The 15,383-nt window shown below is 45.0% G+C and overlaps 1 protein-coding gene and 1 long non-coding RNA gene across 6 annotated transcripts in view; one reads left to right on the top strand and one right to left on the bottom strand.

Annotated features, from left to right (window-relative positions):
• LOC309589132 overlaps nucleotides 1–11,825 on the bottom strand; it is a 69,742-nt gene extending 57,917 nt beyond the window's left edge. For all 3 annotated transcript variants that reach the window (XR_014227866.1, XR_014227867.1, XR_014227868.1), the window contains exon 1: nucleotides 11,708–11,825. This is a non-coding gene — a long non-coding RNA (uncharacterized lncRNA). The remainder of the gene's footprint in view (nucleotides 1–11,707) is intronic.
• SLC38A2 (solute carrier family 38 member 2) overlaps nucleotides 11,578–15,383 on the top strand; it is a 15,877-nt gene continuing 12,071 nt past the window's right edge. The window contains exons 1-4 of one of the 3 annotated variants that reach the window (XM_082308996.1): nucleotides 11,578–11,844; nucleotides 12,453–12,634; nucleotides 12,910–12,991; nucleotides 13,121–13,236. In XM_082308996.1, coding sequence (XP_082165122.1) covers nucleotides 12,516–12,634; nucleotides 12,910–12,991; nucleotides 13,121–13,236 — 317 coding nt within the window. In that variant the 5' untranslated portion in view covers nucleotides 11,578–11,844; nucleotides 12,453–12,515. Of the gene's footprint in view, nucleotides 11,845–12,452; nucleotides 12,635–12,909; nucleotides 12,992–13,120; nucleotides 13,237–14,435; nucleotides 14,623–15,383 lie in introns of those variants that run through there. The other 2 variants (XM_082308998.1, XM_082308997.1) reach the window with 2 other exon arrangements.

Below are 15,383 nucleotides of genomic sequence, written 5' to 3' on the forward strand. Positions count from 1 at the left end.
CTATTTTACCACCACCCACAAAAGGAAGGAGACTGGCTCCTTAGGCTTCCAATTAACCAGAACCTGCTCTTTGGACTCCAGGGTGGGCTCAGTATTCCTTTTTTTTTTTTTAATCTAGATAAATTCTAACTGGGGTTTTAATTGAATTATCGCTTTGCTTGGGAATATATTTTCTGGTATGGTCTAAGTTGGCAGGAGAAAAGAAGGTAATGCTTTGTGTCAAATACTTCTCCTGTACATAAAGTAGCATGTCTCTGTCATTGATTTCATTCATAATCTGGCTTTTTAAACTTAGAGGAAGGATTGCACAGATAGTCTGGCATAAATTCTCTGATCAGCTACAGGTAATAATATTATATTAGCATACATCTGCCTCAATAGGGACTCTGTCTTGCACTGCTTGTGTGGTAGTATTTGATGTTAGTCAATGCCTGCATCCCACTTGTACGATTGTTATCTTAAACCTACAGGAGTACAATACCATCAGAGTAATTTCATGCTTTACAACTGTGAGAGGATAAATTTTACAATATCATTTTGCTAAACATTCAAGTGTAGCTATCTTTGCACCAAAGTAAAAAAGCTGGGCATTGAAACAAAAGTCTGTGAGACATACAATGAAGAATATCACATTTGAGAGACAGGCAGAAAGGAAGAAGGATGGAAGGAGGGAAGGAGGGAAGGAAGGAGGGAAGGAGGGAAGGAGGGAGGGAGGGAGGGAAGGAAGGAAGGAAGGAAGGAAGGAAGGAAGGAAGGAAGGAAGGAAGGAAAAGAAAGAACAACCAAACCAGAGTTACCAGTTAGAATTTCAGATTTTGTATATACAGCAACCAAAAGTGAATATACAGCTAATTGGTTGAACAAGCCTCTGTGCAACTTTAAGCATGTAAATAAATTTAAAATTTCACAGTAAGTATTTATTCCATCCAAAATATGGAATATCTTCCTCAACAATATACTATCATAAAGATCAGAAGCAGCACAGGAAGACCAAAGTTTAGTTTTATGTTTCATTTCCACTGGAAATGGGAGATTTATAAAAATAGAAAGGCAAGAATATCACTTATTACTCACATAATTTTTTATTTATAGACCCGGAGAATGGTGAAATACTATACTTAAGAATTCATATGTTGTTACGAAACTCTATGTCAGCTCATCTCAGGAAACTTTTGAGGCTATTTTGCCTGTATATTTAGGCATGGTATTAAAGATATCTGGTTGTAGAAATGAATGAAAATGAGAAGTACAAACAAACATTTTTAAGTTTGATATTTCTTTTCCTATATCTCTTTAACTTATCTGGCATAAGCAGCACTTGTTCAAATATCAGAAGAAAACTAAAGAGTTTTACTAGCCTTCACTCTCTTGCAGCTTCACTAGTTTTAAAGAAGGTAATATTTGTATTTGAGTACTTAAACAGAAAGAAAAGTTTTAAATGTTCTACCCAGCACTGGGCATGGGAGACTACAAACTTGGGTCCCGATCCTAATGCCTGTGGGCCTGTGAGGGACCTGGTGACTCCACTGATCTCCTGGACGTACATGCCCCGCTGAAAGAAATTAAACCATTAACAAAAGCGGAGCAGATCACACCATCCTGTGTCTCTTCTCCTCCTCCCTTCATTTGCACCCCAGAACACACCGTGTATCTCAACTCAGCCCAGCTGCAAGAACAGCTACCAGTCACCAGATGTTTGTGATTACAAATTTAGTGAAAGATACTATGTCCAGAGCTGAGCTGATGCAAGACATGTGAGCTTTCTTTATGCATTTCATGCAAAATAGCTTGGGTTGTTAAAGTTATCCTGGAAAGCTATTGACTTTGCACTGAAACAAATGAGGAAACTTCACAGCCGGGTTGGCTGTGGGAACAGTGACACCCCAGCGCAGCACAACCTTTCCGCAGCAAGTTTCTTATCGTGGCATTAATGGGTGTTTGGAACCTGAGACCATGCTTGGCTCAGAAGGATTACAGCTTCAAAGACAGCGGCTAGGAAGAACTGACTGAAGAAAATCCAACTCCCTACCCACTCAGATTTACACTACCAATTATATTATCTGTTCGGCATTCCTATGTGCCTAGCTTCTACATGATCATCCAAAGATAGATAAAGGGCTGAATTAGTCATACAAGTTCTGATAATGTTTAAAAGAATCACAGATTCATTATTGCAACTGCATACATTTTACAGGCACATAATAACAAGAATATTTGTAACTTCTACTACTGGAATATTCTTTAAAATAATTATGTGGTCTCATACAGCAATGATCATCTACATATGGTAGTGTGTATGCATGTGTTTGTGTGTACAGTAGCATGAAACCTGATAAGACAATAATACTGTAAAGTACAACAATCCTATGTGCTTTAAAAATACAAGTATCCGCATAGTCCTGCTAACTTATATAAGTAGAATTCTGCTGGTTTAATTCATTCAATAATAAGGAATACAAAACCTTGATGGAAGATGTTAGATTTGTATGTGTTCTAAGTCTGTTTTGGCAACAGTGAAGGTCTGCAAGTTTCTATTTGACAACAAATGGTATTTGTTACATACAACCCCAACAATATTAAAATAAAGAATATTTGTAAAGTTTGAGGAAAAAAATAATAAACAATGGGCATGTCTAGTACACTGATAAAATAACTAACCTACATTTCCTTCATCCCGTAGCAAAATTTTAATTTATATTATTATCTCAATGATTTTATTCTTCTGTAAGACTTTTCCATTTCAGACTGTTTACTAGAAAATTATATCAAATTAGATCACGACCTTTAGGAGTTCTGTAAACTAACACAACATTAAAAACAACTTAGCAATCAGAACAGAAAGGAACAAATTGTGTTTAATAAGAGCATTCACTAGCCATGATGAACTCTAAAGTCCCATTAAAACCATGTTTCTCTTTTTAAATATATTACCTATTTCAACATTAATTAGTGAATCTACTTAACAACATCTCACAAGATCATATTTTAAGTGATCTTAAATTTCTGGTGAAGGGATTCCATTCCTTCCCGTAGCCTCCTCGTTCATTAACAGCAGCCAAGACCACCTGTTCGTTAAGTTTGTCTGCATGTGCTTACCTGTGCGTGCAAGTATACTGTATGTGGAATAAAAAGGAGAGTTTGTGATCTAGACTTTCTGCATTTCTTCATTTGGGGTGGTTGTGAGGATTGTTCCACACATGTGCTAATCGAGAGTAAAACATCATTATGTATTCTACACACATTAGTTAGAACTGTCTGCTCCCTTAAAATTCTTCAGATAATTTGTACAATTTATAGTTACTTCTTCATGTCATACCACAAAGAACGCTTAAGATTTCTCAGTATGACAAGATGAGGTCCCATATCAAATTCCAGTGCCATTATTTCAATAAAGTATACTCCATCAGAAATACAGCAACATGAAATCCATCACGTCCAGTCGTGCAAAAGCTTCGGTACACGTGCAAAATCATGCACATGAAGACTCTATGACCCTATTCAGATTATGAACTTTCCTACACAGTGAAGTCTCAGTATTATGGCAACTGAGGTACTCATGGGCTATAGAAAATCCAAACAACCTGAAGTTCATACCATAATCTGTTTTCAATCCAAAGAAGGCCATCAGAAGAATGGTGTAATAAGCACTTCCACGGCAACAACCAAATAAATGGACTCGCTCTTTCCCTGCTGAACACACTGACAAAACTTTTTATGGAAGAGCACAGGAGTACAATAAATCTCAAAAAGATGTCTGTTTACATGACAAATGACAGTAAAATCTTTAATGGTCAAAGGTAAATTTCAGTCTCTGCTAAAAGATTATACCTATATATTTAACAAAAAAAAGCAATGGCTAAGCGAAACATGAAGTAGTGTGCTGTTTATAGAATAATTATGCTTTTACCAGCAACATAAACTAACTACTTAAAGGATTTTAAAGTAAGTAATAGCTGAAGATATTTCTATAAATGTAAACTGGATTCTGCTTGTCACAATCTAAACATGTACTTACACATTCAAGGAAAAGAGAATTTAAAACATCGTATAGGAAGGGGAAATAAATGCATTGGACATATTTATGGTTCCATAATAAAACCTTCCTACATTTATGAAGAGAAAGGCATTGTTTACAGCTTCTCATAATTTATTTTGACCTCACAAACTATTCAATATAGGTTATATATTGGTATCATAAAGTGTAGATTATCTAGGTTTAGACTTAACCACTCTAGTTATGTACATATTTTTCTTTGTTCAGGAAACATTGCCAACAGAGAGCACCATGTCTCTCTCAGACGTATTACTACTCATATATTCAGGCAAAACTCCCTCTGAATAACTGCACTGCAGAACTGCTAGTTCAGCACATTGAAATGAACACTATTATATTATTTTCTTTAATAACAAATCATTACTGCCAGTAAATAATTTAATGTGGATAGATTTTGATTTGCTTTACATGGCTGCATAAACACATTTCCATTCTCCTGCTTACAGCATTTTCAATGAAGCCAGCTATAATGCTGTGTCATGTTTTCATTTCCTAAGTAAGGGGCGTAACACTGCTCGCCTGATACACAGGAAAGTCAACCAATTCTTAGTAGAAACAGGGGTTGTCAGTCATTCAGTGACTCAGCAGCTGCTTATTCCGTAGAAGTACTCTGCAGACAGGAGATAAACAGGAGGGGCGATGTCTTTACAAGCAAAGAAATTCTCTGGTACGTATATAAACAAAAATGTCCTTCCCACCGTACCGAATTTATGTAATAATTTTTTCACTAATTCATTTCAGATCTTCTCATTGCATATAAGGGAAACTGTATAAACTGGTTTATTTAACTATTCCTAATTTTTGCCAGGAATTGATCCATGCAGATTTCTCTGACTAAATTAAAGACGCCCATTTTGCCCACTGAAAAACTGTGCACATTCAAGTAGCTGAGAGATTTTTCTTCCCACATGAAAAATGTTTACAAATGTTGCTTACAATTATTTAAAACTAAAAACCATCTTTCCAAAATAAAAAATAAATGGCTACAGTTTTCTACACGTGGACACCAGCCAACTTAGAATACACAGACCTACAGCAAACACTCAATCTAAAAAGCCGGGGGAAAAGTCCTTCCTCAGAACGTGCAGATGAACATACATCAGCCTGAACACAGAACAGCAAAAAATGTAAAGGTAAAATCTGCTTACTGCCACTTTATAGGAGACTCCAGGTCTAAATTTTATTCTCTAACAAAAAAGAAGACACCTATAAGACCTTGAACAATCCTCATTTTCTCTAGTACGGGAATCCAGGTGAACTGAAGACACGAAACAGTTTCTGCCTATTAGATTGTCTAGGACTCCTCGGCTTCAAGAAAGACGACCATGCAAAGTATAATAAAGATACACAGAACCCAATTTTTACTGTGCAAAACATGAGGACCTCAAATGAACTGATCAGGAAGAAGTCTGGGGGAAAAAAATTAACAAATGGAAGAAGCTTTTGTAAATGCCTAAGTAAGCTTTGCCACTGCTTATGATAGATATCAAATTAAACATGGATTCAAAAATGATTCAGCAATTTCATGCAAATAAGTACCAGAAACTACTAAATGCACAAACACGTGGATACAACCTTTGGCTCAGTAAATCCTAACTATCAGACTGCGAGAACATACAACTGCATGGTCCTACGCTCTTTCCCACCCTTCGTCGCAGAAGAATCCTCTACTGGCCGCTGCCAGAGAAAAAGTTTCAGATTTGACAGACCTTTTGTGATACTGTAAACAGCCATTCTTGTGCTTTATGTACGGTAGATTAAAAGTGGAATTTTAAGTTCAGTAGATAATGGTTGTCGTCCACAATGTCCTCAAGTCATCCAGTCCTCGACGTATTTAGGAATATCAGCAATTTCACCAAAAAAAGGATAATACATACAATTTTGCACACAGCCATTTACAGAATGGAGATGTAATTATAATATGTTTTTATTGCTATCCATTTGCACTATATTTTTTGGCAAGAAATACTGATCTTGCTGGTTCACTGAGGCTTTGTTTTCCATCAAAGTATAGTGCTTGTTGATCTCCTGCCCTTGTTTGCCCTTTTTTTTCCCCATCAGTGTATCCACACTTACTCTAACCGGTAAAGCACAGAAACGTCTTGATAACTACACAATTACTCCAGTTTTTTTCCCTTCTGCATACAGCTCTTGCACAGAGACTTGCCTAGAGAACTTTACGTTCTTAAACTGATGCTATTTTTAAGGGAGCCACAAAAATGGAAGTGACTTTTCCAAGACGTGAAGCATTATTTAGTTGACAAACAATACCCTCAAAGATCTGCTGACATAAAAAGTGATGCTGATGTACGGACTGCTGTAATTATGGCAATAACATCTCTGGGAATCCAAATGTGTACATTTGCCACCAGCAAATGGTAAAAGAACAAAAATAGTAGCTCTTATTCCCGTAAGGATCTAAACAAAAATATGTGGGATGGCTTATAGAAAATGACAGAGTTTCAGTTAATTAACAAATACCATTCCCAAAGCTTTTCTAGATTTGTACTATACCAAAAAAAAAAAGAAAACAAAACAAACAACTTACATTAATTTCACACAGGAAAAAAAATCAGTGTTTCCTGAGTGGAAAAGCTGAATCAAGATTAAGGGAGAAATGCTATTTTTAAAACCCCTAAAAATGTTACAGAGTTAAAAATATAAAGTAAAAATTATTTTTGTAGCAGCTGGCAATGTCCATTTAAGGCTGACGATTTCTTGCGGATGACTAGTACTATATATCTCATGCAGCACCCACTGTTTTGAGTTTATTGCAGTACGACAGCATAATCAGATGGCTTTAGAACTCAAGACTCAGAATCTCTGCCTATTTTTGGTTTAAATCCAAGTTATAATTATAGTAAATGTACTATTTTTTAAAAGAATGCTGCTGCTTATGTTCTTAACGTAGTGATTTTGTTGTTTTCATATTGCAAAACTGAAACTAGACTAGGATAAACACAGAGGGAAAAAATTAAGGCTTAAACCGAGTTTAATATGCAACTCCAACTCACCATCATAAAGCCCAAGGGCCAGGATATGCAATCCTGCATTCCTTACGCACTCGTAATACCTCTTGGCTTGAGTGGAAGTTTTGTTTGAGAAAGCATATAATCAGAACCTATAATTTCATTAATTGCATGCCACGGGCAGTCCATGTGAGGTACGAATAATGAACCAAACTGGTTGGAAGGACGGTGGAACCCTCAGCCCCGCCTGCGTCTTTGGGGACCACCGAGTCCAGGCAGCAAAACGGTGAATCCTCGTTTTCCCCACTCCCCCCCACTTCCAGCTCTTCCCCGTGACAGACCACGTCTGTCATGTAGAGGGGACCACTGCGCAGGTGCTTCCGTCGGGACACCATCTAGCTCTCAGGTCTCTGGCGCTACTCTGCATTATCATCCTTCCCCGGACTCTTGGCAGGACCGAGGACTTCACCAATGCAGATCGTTACTCTGTTGGGATTTTTACATTATTCATAGTAGGCACAGGCAAAATGAATGTTACGTAGCTATTAGTACAGATTGCTTTGACATAACATATTACATATTTCATTAGATATTCTTCGGGTAATTTAGGAAGTATCATCTAAAAACGATGTGGATGGACTTGACTTTTACAGTATTACTGTACACGTAACTTTTTGATGCATACCATAAACATCAATGACTCCACTGGGCATGTGCTACAGATAGTTTTACAGTATTCCACAAGGTTTGTTTATATATGTAGGAAGAAACAGCACGAAAACAGAACCTCCTGTATTACAAAGGCCTTTTATTTGCTAAAACATGAGCAAAGAGAAAACACAGGCGCTTGCCAGCTACTTCATATTTTTCTAAAAGTAAAACCAACTAATCCAATTTAAAAAGAAAGCGTTGGCAGGCTGAGAACTGGTAGGCCATGTTACAGCGAGGGGTGAATCTACAGTGTAGACTCAGCTGCAAGCGGACATCTAGAAGCGCGCAGCAGATAGCTCTTCAGCTACAAAAAACCCGTTACCTTCCAGTATAATAAATTGACAACTCTAGTTCATTTCTATCTGTACAATTGAAGACAACTCAATTTTTACAACACTTAACTAACGATTAACTCATAGGATCTTTTACAACATCCTGACAGTAACATCCTATTTTTGTCTGTCTGGTTTTGCTTTGTTTTGAAAGTGTAAAGCGCTACCCCCTAAATGACTATAAGGTCTTTCAGGAAGGGAAACCTGACTAAGAACAAGACACATCACCCACAGCTCTATATTACAGAAAATACAGAAACCTGTTTTCCAGTATTTAAAAAAAAATCTTCAGCAGTCTTTAGTCTCCAGAATTGTGCAGGGTTATGTCATGAATACATAAAGTAGAAACAGAATCTTCAGATTAAAATTTTAAAAAATCATTCTTAATTATCCTAAAGACTCAAACTTTGTAAGGAAGCTTGCAATGAGTAGATACACACAAAAGAACAAAATAAAAGGCAAACAAATAGAACGTATAAAGATGAGGGTGACTGAGGAATAAGGAGGATGAAAAGAAAGGGAAGGAAAAAAGAACATAACACTAAAAAAGAAGGGAGAAAGAAAAGCAAGACAATGAAAACAAATGAATCATTGAAACTACGGTGGGAGGAACTGATGAATATTAACTTTTATTATTCTGATTACAAAATACATTTCAAAATTGGACGAAACACATTGTATGTATGTTTTGCCAAGGACATTCTTGGCAATTACAAAGTCAGGAAAATTATAATTCAATCAGTGAGGCATTACTTAAAACCACTTGAAAAAGCAGACCATTTGAACCATCAAACAGGCTGCATGGGTAGAGATTTTAAAGACTCAATATTCTGGAGCAGTGCAGATTGCACTCGCATGTTGCGCAGTGAACCTTCCAATAATGGGGCCATTAGATAAATAGCAATTTTTCTTCCTAAATGTATCTTACCAATTTTTCTTCTCATAAGCGACCAACACAGCATCATCTTTTTCCATATAAAATGAGCGCGGTTCTAATTACAAAAAAAAAAAAAATCAAGCACTTGTACAGTAAAGCTTTTATTTTGCCATAAAAGCTGGTTTTAACTTTTTAAAAAACTCTACTCTTGATGGCAAGCAGATCACATCTATGAAGATGGCCTCTGTATTTATCGGATGCAGGTGGGACACCGTACCATGCACCAAATCCGTGTGCTTGCCTTGAAAACGGTGCTGCCGTCAGTGCCTCCAACAGCTACCTAAAAGCGTTAGGGCTATGTCATCACGTTTGTTGTTATACTAGCAAAACCCACAGTAAACAGGTCACCTTGACCCCTCTCATGGAAAGGGTAATTTCGCACAAGCGCCAACACCCGGAGAATGGGATCGAGTGAAAAACGCACAAAGCATTCACAGTTCCCATGCAGGAAGGTGCATGACCTGGCGTCCCCGTAGTAATGCTTATTTACATATCGCTGGGATGGCACTTTTAAGCGGAGCCGCGCAGTCGTTCTGCTTAACCCATCAGATTGCTGTAGCCTTTGCAAATTGCCTGTTTTTATGCAGTCACATATTCAGGAGGACCGAAAACGCCTGGTGCAACTTTAAAATACCTCAGGGCGATGAGCACCCCAAGTTGTACCTGGCCTTGTCCGCAAGCGGGGGAAACTCGGCCGCAAGACGCCCCGAACGGGCAGCGGGTTCGGACGGGAGCGAGTTCTGCCCCAAAACGCCCCGAGGCGATTTCAAACCCCGCTACGGGGCGGCCGGTGCGCGCCTACCCCCCGCCCCTCAGGGCGCACGGCCGAGGGCTCGGCACCGGCGCCGCACAGCGCCCGGCCAAGGCCAGGAGCGGCGCGGGAGAAGCCCGGCCTGGCCCGGCGGCCGTTCGGGGCCGCCCCGGGCCGGGCGGCGCACGCAGACACCCCGCGGCACCGGCCTCCCGCGGAAGCAGGTGCGACGCCGCCTCGGCCGCCGCCGCCGCCGCCCGGCCCGGCCCGGCCCGGCCCGGGCGCTGCAGCGGCACGGCGCCGCAGCGGCACCCGCGCCGGGCTGCGGCGGGAGAGGCGGGGCGCCGACACCACGCGCGGGGTGGGGGCGGGGGCAGAACTGCGGGGATGGAAAATTTTCGGTACAGCATCTCCTGCGTGCGCCCCCCCCGGGCCCCGCCCCTTCCCCACCCCCCGCCCGGCGGCGCTCCAGAACGTTCTGCCGCGGTAACGGTCGGCCTGCTGCCGCCTCGCGCCGCCCGCCGCCTTCCCGCCCGCCTCGGCGGCAGAGAGACCGCGGCCGAGGGCCGGTAGCGGGGGGTGCGGGCCGGTCCTCCCGCGCTGCCTCGCCGCAGGGAAACCTCGTCCCCCCCCAGCCCCGGCAGAGCCCGCGGCCGCCTGTAGTTCAGTGGGGCCAGGAGCGCGGGCGGGGACGCGGGGGTTCGCTGCCACTCGAGGGTGCGAGGCGCTCCCGCGTCCCTGGGGCCGCCCCGACGGCGGGACAGGCTGTCGGGCTGCTGTGCTGCCAGCTGCCTGGCAGCCTCCACGATGCCACGGAGGGAGGGAGGGAGGTAACACAGAGGGGCGAACCGGCTCGGTGGCCGGGTACCCTCCGCACTCGAGGCCGGCAGCAGTAGGCTGGGGTGGGAGCGTGCCGCTGCGGCGAGGGACAGCGCCACCGGGGTGGGGGCCTGCCTCAGAAACCCCCCGCCTCAAGGAGGGGTGGTGAAACGGTGCCTGGCTGCCCTCGCCCAGCCGCCTCCGGCGCTGCAGCGTGTGTGCGGGGGGGGGGGGGGGGGGGGGGGGGGCGAGCAGCGAAGCCCCGCCGCCCCCTTCCACGGGGCACGGAGCAGCGGAGCCCTCCAAAGTTTGTGTAGCGATTACCTGAGGAAAAGGAAGCAGGATGTTGTTTTTTTCCCCCCCTTTTCCCCAAAGTGGGGTGTAGCCTCCATCGCATCACCGCGGGGAGGCCGTCACTCCGCGTCGCTTCCCGGAGGAAGCGCCGGGGGAGCCTTTCGGCTGCCCCCGGGATCCGGGGCGCGCACGTGCATCCCCGCTGCCTCGCCGATTAAAAATAGCAGGTGACTGCAGCGAGCAGCTATGGGCCGGCGGCGCCTCACCCCCGCCGCGCACCAGGCCTCTGGGGAGCGCCGCAGCCGGAGCCCGGCAGCGCGGGGTGGAAGGGGGGAAGCCGCCTCGGTGAGCCTGAGGGCGATGCGGCAGTACCGCCGCAGATGCTGCACCGGGCAGGTGGAAGCGCCTCTCCGCCAGCGCGCTCCCCACGAACACCGCAGCGCCCCGTCCCGTCCCGTCCCCGCTGCGAAACGCAATTGCCCCCAGCGTAAACACGGCGCCACGACCGCCGTCACGCCCCGCTCCCGGCCCCCCGGCGACCCCCGGCGCCCACCCCTCAGGCCGGGCGCGCCCCCACCCGCCGGTGCGCCCCCGCGCCCCGGCCCGGGCGGCAGCCGGGGGTCAGCCCGGCAGGGCGGGCGGCGGCCGGGGGCGGCGGGGGGGCGGCGCGGCGGCGGCCGGGCGCCGCGCCCTCCAGGATGACGCGCCCGCGTTCCTGACTGAAGAGCGGCGGCGCCCCGAGGGGGCCGTCAGAGCGGGAGCGACGCCGGAGCGCCGCGGACGCGAGGCTATCTTTCCCTGCTACACGGCTGGCTTTTTTTAAGCGATTTTTTTTCCTACCTTTATTTATTTAGGGTTCTGTTTTCGCTGACGTTTTATAGGGAAGGGCTTTTCCCCCTTGCAAGAAGCAGCAGCCGGGAGAGGAGCATCTCCGCGGCTTCGGGAGGAAACCTCGCTTTCGAGCTCTTGCGGAGAAGGTACGGCGCGGCGGCGGCCGCCGGCAGGAACGGGGCGAGTTTTCGGACGCGGCGCGGCGGGTCCTTGGCGCCTTTGTCTGGCGGCAGCCCCCCGGCTTGGCTTGCCGCCCGGGAGGCAGCCTGCCGGGCTCTGCCCCGAGGCGGGGGCGCCTGGGAACGCGCCGCTGCTGCGTCCGGGAAGGTGGAAAAAACCCAGGCGGCTGCGGCGCGGTGCAGCCCGGTGACCGGTTTGCGTTTTCCCACTGAAAACGCCGGGATGCCCGGTGCCGCCGGCGGGGAGGGGGGGGAGGGAGGGAGACACGGGAGGTAAACACGGAGGCGGCCAATGTGACAATCGCCCGTCGGTGTTGCATCAGTCTCCGCTGTGGGGGGGAGGGGGGTGCCCGGGGGTGCGGCGTGGCGGTGCCGCTGCCCGCGCCCGCTCCCCGGCGCCGCCGCAGGTGCGGCCGCGGGTCTCACCTTTGTCTGCCCGCGCCCCGCGCGCCCCCCGCCCCGCGCGCCCCCGCTGGTACTTTTCCACTCGACGGCGGGCGGGGGCCGCCGAGCCGCGGGCGGGGCGCTGGCCACGTGACGGGCTGCGGCACTGACGTCGCCTCCCACCTCCGCAGGCGCGGCGAGCCCCGCCGCCAAGGACAAAAGAGCGGCCGCCGACCCCCGGCCCCGCCGCCGCCATGAGCAGCGCCGAGATGGGCAAGTTCAACATCTCCCCCGACGAGGACAGCAGCAGCTACAGCTCCAACAGCAACGACTTCAGCTACCCCTACCCCACCAAGCCGGCCGCCATGAAGAGGTGAGGGGGGCTGCGCCGCCCCGCTTCGGCCCCCGGTAAAAACGCCGCCTCGGGTCTGGAGGTGGCTGCGTGCTGGCAGGCGTTACAGAAACACGGAAAGGACTGCGGGCGTAAGCAGGCGCAGTGCTTTGTGTACCGGGCAGAACGGCAGGCGGGGTGGGGTCTTTTTGGGTCGTTCCGTTGATTTTCTGGGTTCCCTTTGGACTGGATCGGCAATGCTAAAGGAGGAGTGAAGTTGCCAATGAGAGTCGCTAATGATGCAATGTTTCTTACAGCCACTATGCGGATATTGATCCAGAAAATCAAAATTTCTTGCTCGACTCCAATCTTGGAAAGAAGAAATACGAAACTCAGTATGTAAGTACATAGCAATGACGTTTTAAAAACAACAACAACAAAAAAGCTTTCTTGACAAATTTATGTTTGTTTTAATTCTGAAATAAGTAATAACTTTCTATTAATTATCACCTGTCTCCCTTTTCTCAGCATCCGGGTACTACTTCCTTTGGAATGTCAGTATTTAATCTGAGCAATGCTATTGTGGGTAGTGGCATCCTTGGTCTTTCTTATGCCATGGCTAACACTGGAATTGCTCTTTTTGTGTAAGTATCTTTTGGTTCATAAAAAAAAAATCTTTCTGATGTATAATTAATAATGGAAAAATATGTGATGTAATAATAGGACCTTTACAGCTTACCCAGTCATTGCCATAGGTGTGAAATTGCATTTTAGGATTTATATCTTGTTTTAAATTAAGAGATTGTGATACATTCAGAAGGACTTGCAAAATTAAACAGATTCGTTGCACGTTCTGCAACCCACAAAACATTTTACAGTGAATTTTCCTTTACTTAGCTGTAGTTTCTCCATGAGTAACCAATAGACTTCCCTTAAAAATTCCATTATCCAAGTGGAAAAGAGAGGTGCTACTTAACAGACTGAAGTCTGCATTAGCTTTTTCCTTCAGCGTTCACTCTGAAATTAATGACAACAGAAACTTTTCAATTAGCGGAAGTCACAATTACACAAAAAGTATGGGATCAGGCTGTAGAGAGTTAGAAGAAAAATGTAGGTGGAAGAGGATTGTTTTATTTGTCCTTTGCAAGTCTGGCCGTGTCTACTTTTACAAATTTCTGTGGCCCAGTCCAACCGATCAGGGACGTGGTCTCCTTTTCCTCAACTGACATAGTTGAGCCTGTAGAGGTACGATGTGCTTAACACCAATAAAGAAATCCTTTTTATTGCTATGCTTTTACTCAATTCAGGGAACTGGTTTCAGCTACACCTATAAAAATTGCTGTCTCCCTGCAAGGGAGGGATGCGGAATAACCAGCATATCTTTATTGGTATGTCTATATTGGCAAAAGCCTTCAGGTATAAGACAAGACTATAGCAATGTAATTGGAAATAGCATGAGGAGACAATTATGTACAGTGCTTCAAAATGTGTCAGGAAAGTACATTTTTCATATATTGGAGGTAGTTCAGCTCGCACAACGTCCTATATCAGTGACTTGAGTGCAGATGGGAATCCAGGGATGCGTTTAAAAGAACTTTGTATTTTTATCTTGGAAATAGATAAATGTGCTGAATGTTCAAGAACAAGAGAAGAGTAATGTTAGTTTGAAATCTGCCTTACTCTGTTGCCAGATTTCCAGAAGTTGTAGGTCAGATTTACTTCCAGATATTTCACAGTGTATCAGGGTGGTGTTCAAGTTTCCTGAGCAAAACTACCAGTGTGTAAAGTTTGATCTAAAGGATTTTATTTTAAATATATGGTGATTTGTTAATTTTTTGCTAAGACTTTCACTCACTTAGATGATGCTAAACTGAATGAACAACTTAGCAGCATGAATTCAGAAGAGATAGATACTTCCATCTCTCTGCACATCAGTTTCATGCTCTAAAGATGTTCTGCAGCACATACAAGATAATCAGCGTAATGCACAGTAGAGCATCTCTGAGGAGAGGAAGAAAAAAGAATTTAAGGTCAGATATTTGAACAGATTTGCATATAATGGGGGTCCTTTTTTCTGAAGAAAAAAAAATGTTCAAAACTGTCAATTTAACAATTGGGTGCTGAGGTCATTCAGTTACCTTTCATTACCAGACACTGCGTTCACACCTATTTACAGTAGTACCGATTCAGAGATAAACTGGCTTGTTACCTTTCAAAACTTAGTGTAGTTTGTATAGTTCCAAGGCAGGAAAGCAGTCAATCACTGATGATACTGAGGATTTATGATGGCGCTGAGGGCATTACAGACATCCTTTAATAACTAGGTTACAGATTCAGATCCAGATGCGGTTGATCAAGGCAGTAAATTCTTCGAAGACTCTCTGGAGTCACTTGTGTCGGTGCTGTGACTTGTCACTTGTGTCAGCACTAAATAAATGAATGATACAGGCTGGAAGCCAGAAACTGAGTGAGCTTCGAGATGAGTTTGCTGACTGATCTTGTCAACACTGTAGGCAGCCATTCGAGGTTAGGAGGGAGGGGTCCAGGATCTGTGCAGTTTTCATGAAGTGTAACCCCTTGCGCATCTCACTGTGCTGTTTCTAGTGGATGGCTGAATTAAATCCTGGTTAATCTCTACCTGTCAGAAATAGAGAGGTTTATTTGTGTGCATGTGGTGGTGTTGAATTGGCACAGTAACACGAAGTTTCCTGGATTCCTTGTACGGATTCATGAAGGTTTTCTCAGATGTTCTTGTTTCCAGTTCTTTGTGCTGTGTTTACTAATTTCAGCA

The sequence above is a fragment of the Platalea leucorodia genome, assembly GCF_965183815.1.
Source record: "Platalea leucorodia genome assembly, chromosome: 4".
Lineage (NCBI taxonomy): Eukaryota > Metazoa > Chordata > Aves > Pelecaniformes > Threskiornithidae > Platalea > Platalea leucorodia.